At 40.0% G+C, this 9,282-nt stretch overlaps 1 protein-coding gene across 2 annotated transcripts in view; it reads left to right on the top strand.

The window, feature by feature from the left end:
• Positions 1–1,091: 1,091 nt before the first annotated feature.
• appa (amyloid beta (A4) precursor protein a) overlaps positions 1,092–9,282 on the top strand; it is a 36,571-nt gene continuing 28,380 nt past the window's right edge. Inside the window, exon 1 of one of the 2 annotated variants that reach the window (XM_023280539.3) lies at positions 1,092–1,289. In XM_023280539.3, coding sequence (XP_023136307.1) covers positions 1,230–1,289 — 60 coding nt within the window. In that variant the 5' untranslated portion in view covers positions 1,092–1,229. The remainder of the gene's footprint in view (positions 1,290–9,282) is intronic. The other variant, XM_023280540.3, reaches the window with a different exon arrangement.

Genomic DNA, 9,282 nt, shown 5'->3' with positions numbered 1-9,282 from the left:
AAAATTTGATATATTGCTAAAAAAAGAAATATCTGTCAGAATTATCTCAACTGAATAAAAAGAACACAAAACAATTTTTGAATAAGCTCATTTTATTATTGTTTAGCTAATTAAAAGGTGGTTGTTATTAAACTGGGACTGTTATTTAGGTGACATTTTACTGATATCCAGTCATTTTTTAAAATTAAAAACCGAGACACAAAATGACAAAACAAGACACAAAATTACAAAAACGAGACAGAAAACAACAAAACTAATACGCAAAACGACAAAACCAAGACACAAAATGCCAAAAATGAGACACAAAACGACAAAAACAAGACACAAAATTACAAAAAAGAGACACAAAATGACAAAAACAAGACGGCAAACGACAAAACCGAGACATAAAATGACAAAAACGAGACAGGAAACGACAAAACTGAGACACAAAATGACAAAAACGAGAAAATGTGGAGCAGGTCATGTGATCTGGAATTAACACACTTCTTTGAGAGGTGTTTTTGTAATGGGGAACTTAGTTGAAAGTGATTTCGCGGACACAGACATAATTAATTATTTTCCATATAAAATTTGATATATTGCCAAAAAAGAAATATCTGTTATGATTATCTCAACTTAATAAAAAGAACAAACAATTGTTGAATAAGCTCATTTTATTACTGTTTAGCTAATTAGAAGGGGGTTGTTATTAAATTCAGACGGTTATTTAGTTGACATTTTAGTGATATGCAGTAATTTTTTATTAATGTGTTTGTTTCCGTAATAAATAATTAGGAAATTTGTAACTGCATAATAAATTTCTTAAATTTCTCCCACAATTTTGATGTAATCACTATGAAAGATTTTCAGTGCCCCCCCCATGAAACATTTTTTGGTTGCGCCCCTGGAAAGAAATTAAACGGACGTGCACGTGAGTTAAAAAAAAAAACAGTAAAACGTCGTATGCATTAGGAAGATAACGTGTGTGTGTGTGTGTGTGTGTGTGTGTGTGTGTGTGTGTGTGTGTGTGTGTGTGTGTGTGTGCGTGCGTGCGCGCGCGCGCGCGCGCGCTAAGCCGTGGTCAGGTGATCCGGCGCTGAGCAGCTGTGCAGCCTCGGTATCTCTCTCCATCAGACAACGGGAGTCGCCGGCGCCGAGAACACGTTCCGTATTTTTTTTCCTCGCCAAACGTTCGCAACCGTTCGTCGAAAACGCTGCCCTCCGGAGCGTCGTGTCAGCGGAACGACATGGGGGACCGAGTGGCTTTACTGCTGCTGGCCGCGGTGGCTTCGGCTCTGGCCGTAGAGGTAAGAGAGAGACGGGAAAAGAAATGCGTTTTCGTGCGGGAATTTGTTGCATTTGCCACCATATTGTTGCTGTCAGCTGAGTCAAGCTAGCTGGAGTTAGCTAGCGCCGCTGCACCTTCAGCGCTAAAGCAGCGACTGTTATTGTTATTTTCATGTATTAGCATTAAAAACCAGGCAAATTAAGTAGCCAAATTTAGTAGTTATATTGTACCTACTGTGTTTTAAACAGCGACTATGTGTAATTTGGCATTTAAATCCGCTGTGGGGTGGGGTATTTTGCATTACGTTAAATTTAACGGTAACCGTTAATGTAGTTACACGGAGAAAACTTGTGTATAAGCAAAATTATGTTATTCATGAGTACGTATGTTATTATTAACGTCCTCCGGGGTGTGTAAATGGAACAAAAGGTGAAAATTGTTAGTCTGTGGTTTTATAGTGAATGTCTTAACCGGAGGTGTCGTGTAGTAAACGTAGCTAGCTTGACGCTAAATGTGTGCACTTCTGAACCGGTCTGCTCGCTGTTGTAACGTTAATTTTGTGTAACTAGTGGGTCATTTTGTTAGTATTTCTCATTGTTAACTAGTAATTAATGGAAACACATACACAGAACATTTAAATACCCCTGCCCCGACCCTCTGTGTTGCATTTTCTCAAGCAAAGCCCAGCTTAAATCTGATTTATTGGGACTATGTGACAATGGAGAGAATGGGACACCTTTGATTTAGAGCTGCTCCCACTTTGTTTCCTTCTTCTTTGTGGTGAAACCGCTGGAAAAAAACTTGCTTTCCTGTGATTTAAGCAAGTTGCCAACAAATTATTTACCTCCTGTAATGCTGCAAAAAATCCTACGCTGTTAGGAAAACGCGTTTTATTTGTTAACAGGTGATTTGGACATATTTAGTGTCGTTAAAGTAATGACGGTGAATCAAATGAAAAACGTATTGTCTCATTTTCCACATCCCGAGGGCTAATTTTAAGGGAGTGGGCGTGTTTTGGGAATGGAAATAAGTCAATAAGACATCTTGTTCTCTCGTAATAAAGCCTCGTCGCCTGAAATCTGCTAAACTAAACGAATGAACTCGTTAAGACGACAGTATCTTCGGAAAACAAACATCATTAACGCCCTCCACATATTTCAGTCAGATGGGAGAGAATAGAGAAGTAAGATGGCGGCGGTGCACTGCAGCATTTATCGAGGGGTCGGGAAAACTGGGAAGCCAACAGGAGCTTTGTTGCCTTTTTCATGCTTTTCTACTAATCCAACGTAGACTTTAATGTGATAACAGTCACATCGAAAATATTTCTGCTACGGAGCTCGGTTGAGATAATCACTGCTCATGCATTTTTGCAAGCGTCTTTGCCAAGAATATCGCTTTGTGAACGTACACTGCAAAAAATATCTATTTTTAACACGGCGTTTACTAGATCTCAATGCTAATGTGTCACTGGGATGTGGGTGATTTCATATGCTTCTAGTGCATTTGCTGGCATGACATGTCATCACTCTAAGTTGTGTAATTTTTAATGTTATGAAGCATTAGTTGCTTCATTTCCCCTTTTTATTAACTCAAGCTGCTGAATTTGTTTCTGGAAAATCCCCCAAAACAGTCCACACTCCATTTTAAACGTGTTTGAAAGAGCAATGTGATGCTACAGATGTGGATTTTTGTTTGCAGCGTGGCCTTGTTGTGAGAAAAATTACACATTCCTGTAACCACAAATAGCAACGCCAACACCGGACATTCAATTGTGGTTGAGGAGCAGCTGCAGTTTAGTGTTATCTGTGGCATCTCTGGTTGTAGCCGCTGTAGTTTGGTTACATGATAAATTTATCAATCATGCCAATTGAAGGGTACTAGACTCAGCTTTGGCTTTCTTTCTTCCCCCCATTTCGGGTCAGATTTGGAGTGTTTTCTTAAGATGAATGTGGTGAAATATGGCAGCAGAGGCTTATTGTTTCTTCCACGTAGTCTAAAATCAGTTGGCTTGGAATGAATAGTGTGCTCCCCTCATAAAGCAAAGCATTGGCTTTGTCACTTCAGGCAATCCTTGCGGTTTGAGTCCAGTGTTTACATTATAAGCATCAAAGTCAGAAGTGATGAAATGCCATGGAACAGGCTGTTCAGATTTCTAGAAATTATTTAAGCAAGATTAAATCAGACTTGAAGATGAGATGTTGCACGTTTTTGATCTTGAAAGGGCTTGTTTATCGCCGTCATGAGTGGTCCATGCAAACACACACACTTCTAAGCACACAGCTTGAGGAAGCGGCTTTTCCTGACGGGCCCGCCCTGTACACGCAGGCCGCGGTGTGGAGCGTGGGAGTTGGATGCCAGCCTTTGTGTATTTGTAAATCCTTGGGAAATGGCTCTTGGATGGGTGCAGGCAGTCTGTTTGTGTGCATACTGCAGTCTTTCAGCCTGGGGCGGACCAGTCCTCTCCCCTTATTAGTGAGTCTTAATGCCATTATGCCTATTGGCACTGCCAGTGTTTCTCTCTGGCACCTTCTCTGCTGCTCACACTGCAGTTTCAGTTCTTTGAAGGCGAAATTTTCTGGACAATAATGTGTCTGGTCTTGCTTTCCTTTTTCCTTTTTATTCTACTCCTTTTCATCTGCTTGGCCTGTGCTTCGATTTTAGTTTGTATTTCGCAGAAGGCCTTTTGACAACCCTCAGAGAATGAGCGTGAACTTTGTGCTCAACCAAGGATTTCAAGTGTTGACAGAAAAGCTACAGCAGTATTTTATTAATAATTTTTCAAGCAAAAATACGTGTTTCCATCTTCTGATATGTGAATCGTTTCTTATCCTTTCATAATCATCTACGATAGTAAAGCAACACTTTAAAACTCATATTGGGCTATGAGTATTTGTGATAAGAAACAATTAGTAGATTAATCAATAAGGAAAATAATCATTGCAGCCATAGTGACCATAGTATCTATTTGCAGGGATGTTTATCCCTGCAAATAGATAGTATAGTACTAAATTGTCTAGTGGAATAATTTGAGTAAATCATGCAAACTGTGAAACATACTGGCCTTTTTACAGTTTGTTTGACATTTTGACCAAACAGATTTTTTGTTTAAAAAAAAAAAAAAAAAAAATTTACAATCATAAATAACCAGTAGCTGCAGTGATACTATTACAACAACAAACATGCACACAGATATGTAATGTGCATAATATAATTTTTCCTTTGTTCTTTCAAGTTTCACCAGTCACTGTGGTGATATTAGGTTGTCATCCTGTGCCTGTCTTTTGTCACGCCTCTAAACAGCAGAATTTCCCTTTCGGGATCAATAAAGCATTTCTATTCTGTTCTAATAAATATTTTCATATGACTGGATGCCCTCTTTGTAATGTGACAGGACAGTTTTTGATCAAATTTTCCCCCCATCCTGGTTTCCTCTTTTAATCCTTAATGTCCAACCAGAGCTGGTTATGAAAGTCCTTATGCAAACAGGACATTGTCTATCTCGGTTGTGTCAACAACAACAATGACACTGCAGTGCTACTAATGTTCCCCCTGTACCCCCTGTGTCTGTCCTGGAGAAAAGAATTCCTGACCTTTTGATACTGTTGTTTCTGTTGTCATGGAACCTGGAAATGGGGATGATGCTTATGTGCCTGCTGTGTTTTGGAGCGGCCTGTCCATAACATCTGTTCTCTGTCCACCTAATGAAACTCCAGGTTTCCCCTGTAAATCAATCATTGACAGAGGTCTCACCTGTCCCTTCATCTTTAGCCATACTTGTCATACTTTTCTTTTTTGTCTCTTGATATTCTCATAGACATGAGCCGTCTCCTTGTGCTCATAGTGTTCTTATTTTTTTTTCTTGTTTTTTTTTTTTTTACTGAAAGTTAGCACCCCTGCCCCCACCTCCCCTTTCAAAGCATGGCAGGAATCTGGTTGTGCTGATTTCAGTGGTTAGAGGCCCGTGGATAGCTCAAAGGCCTGCTTTGTGCAGTCCAGCCTGGCATCAGAATGAGATACTGTGGATAAATGAAAAGGTTTGATTAGATTCTGTAAGTAATGAGCTTAAGAAGCTGGTCCTCTCAAGAGAAAAACTCTAGTTTACAGTGAAGGTCTAGATAAAGTCTCATACTGTTCTGCTAGCAGCACAGTGCAGATAGGGTCTTAAATGCTGGTAATTGTACAGAGCTTGCAGGTACATCGGCTACTACTATTTGAAGTTTTTCCGGCCAGTTTCAGGATCAAAATTGGGTCTAGAACCTGATTCACTGATCGTCACGAAGAGGTAACGAGTGCAGAGAGATGCTGACATGTTTCTACATGGTTTTCTGTTGTGTTGAGCAACAGCCTGGTTGCACTAACCTGGTATTTGATCACTACATCATGTCATGCCATCTTCATTTTCAAGACATAATGTGAATTAAACATCTTGTGTACAAAATTATTTAAGGACTCTCAAATGTGAGCCTACAACTCAGTTTTCGGAAGAGTTTCTCTTCATTTTGCCCACCTCTTGTTTGTGAGTGGCTTGTAATTAGCTCTAATATGTCAAACGTGTATTTTATTGTCTGGCACCCTTCAGGGAACATTCTCCCTCCCACTTCTCATATGAGAGCGAATCTCCCACTAGGCAGCACTATTCATCATCATTCGACTGTTATTTCCATCTGTAAATATCAGCAGTGCGCCATGAAGACACACTCCTCATTTCACTGCTGAGTAAGCAGCTGTTGGTACAGAATCTGAATAATAAGCTGAGAAACAAGTCGCCCTGACCTGTGCAATTACTCGGCAGCAGCACTGAGTACCTCCAGCTTTCAGTTCATCAGGGAGAAAGCAACACACACAGTATTCACACACACTTACACTTACAGCATGCTGCTCATCAAGGCATCAAAGCTGCAGTGCTTTTGCCGTCACAGCTCCATCAAAAGTGCCACGTGTCACAGTGACGGCTGTGGTGTGTTGGATGTGACTGACCTTCCACTGAGATGTGACCCTCGAGTGTGACAATCTGACCAAGGCCGGTACAATCAAGTTTTAATCAGGGATTTGGTCACACGAATGCAACATTATCAGTGTATGATGGATGAGTGGGTGTATAAATCATGTGTCTAGTGCATGGTGCTGCAATGGTTATACTATATTATCTAAGTAATTGATGAAATGATACACAGAAATCAAGGTTCGCCATATACCTCGGATTTAAGGTCACGGTTTTTGCTACAGCAACATTAAACTGCTTATTTTTTTCTATTTTTCTTATTAAAACTAGTTTACAGAACAGACTATGGCTATGTCATTTCTAAAAAAAACTGTAGCGTGTTTATAAAGGGCTGCTATGACTTGCTGGCTGAAATAAGGAAGAGGGGGAACTCTGTGATGGAGCTTGATGACTTTCAGCATTTGTCTAATATTTGTGTTCTTGACAAGAAAGCATGGTCTTACATTCATGACTATAAAAATATCTATGGCTTTAGCTGTGGTTTTAGTTTGGTCTGACTTGTTAGCAAGTGGCTGCTTAAATGCCACGAGGAGTTGGGTTTGTACAGCACTCACTTTTTTTGTGACACCATTGATGTTCACTCTCAATTTAGCAGTACCCAACTGCAGTTGAATAATTAGGCACACAGCTTTCAACGGATCAACCTCTTGATTGTCATTGTAGCTAACTGAGAAACTGTAGTGTTCCCAAGCAGCAGACTTTAATGATAGTGGAGGGTCTTCAGGCTCTGGTTGTTTTGTGTTTGCCTTAACTACAAGGCTGCGCTGTCCACATGGGCTGAACTAACAACATGTGGTCCTTTGTTGAAGTTGCTGGGTAGGAGACATGGAGTCTCACATTGAGTTCTGCACACACACAAAAACACTAACAGAACTGGAAGACCCATATAAAAAAAAATTGGTACAAATACATGTAGAGTTACACTCCTGTTCATCAGATCCAACTGGACACGTTTAACTTAATTCAACACACTGCTTGTGTCCTCTGTTGGATTCTAAAACAGAAATAAACCAGAAGAAGACCAGCTTTTTAGAAGACCAGCTTACCTCTAAACCCTGATAGAAGCCCTGCTGGGCTTGGGGAGTTTTGATTTTGATTTTGGGTTGAGTGTATCAAGGCAGATATGAAGCGGCTCCACAAACTCAGGTTCATGAAATCAGAGTGGTATATAGCACATTTAGTACTTCTGTCCCAGAAGGTATTGAGCAAAGTGGGTTAGAAAAAGGCTCTCTATTTAGATGTGTGATGTATAGTTACGACATTCCCTTTGTTACGTATCAGTATGCTCTCTTTATTCAACTTCTGCTTGCCTGCTTCCTGTTCTGTCTGCATATCAACTGCCCATGCAGGGCTGAAATAACAAAAAATAGGTTCTGTCTAACCATAGATCTAAATCCTATGGTATCAACCACACCAGCAGTCTGAAAATTCTGTTACATGTGCCTGGCTGCCATACATTTGACACTGTTGTATTTAGATTCCAATTTACAAAGTTGAAGTTCTTCCAAAAACATACAATTTTTAGCAATAGTTCAGAAACAACATGTGCTTCTAATACAAATACTTCTCTCTGGCCACTGCAATTCCAGACACATGCCAGATGCTGTTGATGTTCCAAGTCAAAAGGTCAGAAAGCTTTCAAAAGTGCAAAAAAAATAACATAAGTAAACAGTGAACACAAGTGGTAGTATTAGAAACATATCCCTTGATATTTTCACATTAATGCTTGACTTTTGGTCTATGAACTGCATTTTGAAATACAAGAAGATTTGCATGCTTTTGATTTAAAAATCTCTATTTTATCCCAGTGGTTTAATGTGACAAATCCAAACTTGAAATTTTCACAAATACAGTCTTTCCATTTTAATAAGCCAATTCTTCCAAGCTAACCATAGACATATTTACTGGAACTGCGGAGGAGCTGGCTTCTCTGTGCCCTCTTCCTCGCCTCAACTAGTTTCCATCGTTCTCACATTTTCATCTTTTCAGCACTTATTTTATTTTCATTAAATAGACATGCACTAAGAAGCTGCTGTGCCTCAGAAAGAGGTTGCTTACTCATTATTTTTAAGATGGGAAATCTTTTGAGAAAGTTTCTTCCTAATGATGAAGCTTGTGTCACCATCTCTGTCAACACACATAAAAACCCTCAAGGGTTCTCGTTTTAGAGGGTTATATTCCTTCACTTGCAGCAATGAGCTCATCGCTTCACTTCTCTCTTCCCATGTCTCCACTCCATCGCCTTGTGTGTTCAGGGTTGCCATAGCAGTAGAGCCTTCCCCAGGTGCCTGGTACTTGGACTATAATTAGGCCACTCTGTATTATTCCCCTTCATTCCTCTCACCCTTTTCTCCCTTTCACTGTGCTTTTTTTGCTGTCTTCACTGCAATAATTTGTCACTTTTCCTGTCTTCTTTTTGTCGTCTTTTTTTTCTGAAAATTCGTGTCATCCATGCAGTGTGTTATTGATGTGCTGCGTGCCCTCGACTCGAGATTCACAGATCAGAGGGCTTATGAAGCTAGTACCTCTTCAAGTCAAGCGACACGCCATCAGTTGTAGATGACAAGTGCGCTCAGAGTCCAACTGTGAAATTGGAACACTTGTTTCAAATGCCAAGCTCTGAGAGTGTGATGTGTGTGATTGGGAGCAATGGAGATTTGCGTCAGAAAGTGGACTGCATTTTTGACTGTTCCCTGCTATTTTTGGATCTGGTTCCTGTTGGCGTTTGCATTAGAGGTGGACTTCCTGCGATTGTACGGCGCAATTTATGTGTGTGTTTGTGCTTTCGTGTTGGTGGTGATAGGAAGCCATTGTGTAGAAAATCCCCTATGATTGAAGAGACAGCGACATACCTAAAGTATTAATAACATCATTTAATTTCTAATGAAATTCAAGCTGAAATAGGAAAATGGAAACAAATGCCAGACAATGGTAAACAAGGTTTTTCCTGCATTTAGGAACTTTTGGCACCTGGGGTTGCATTTACTCAAGAATAAGAGATTTTTTTGTT

Source organism: Amphiprion ocellaris, chromosome 24 (assembly GCF_022539595.1).
Source record: "Amphiprion ocellaris isolate individual 3 ecotype Okinawa chromosome 24, ASM2253959v1, whole genome shotgun sequence".
NCBI lineage: Eukaryota > Metazoa > Chordata > Actinopteri > Pomacentridae > Amphiprion > Amphiprion ocellaris.
This window is presented reverse-complemented; position numbering and strand designations above follow the sequence as displayed.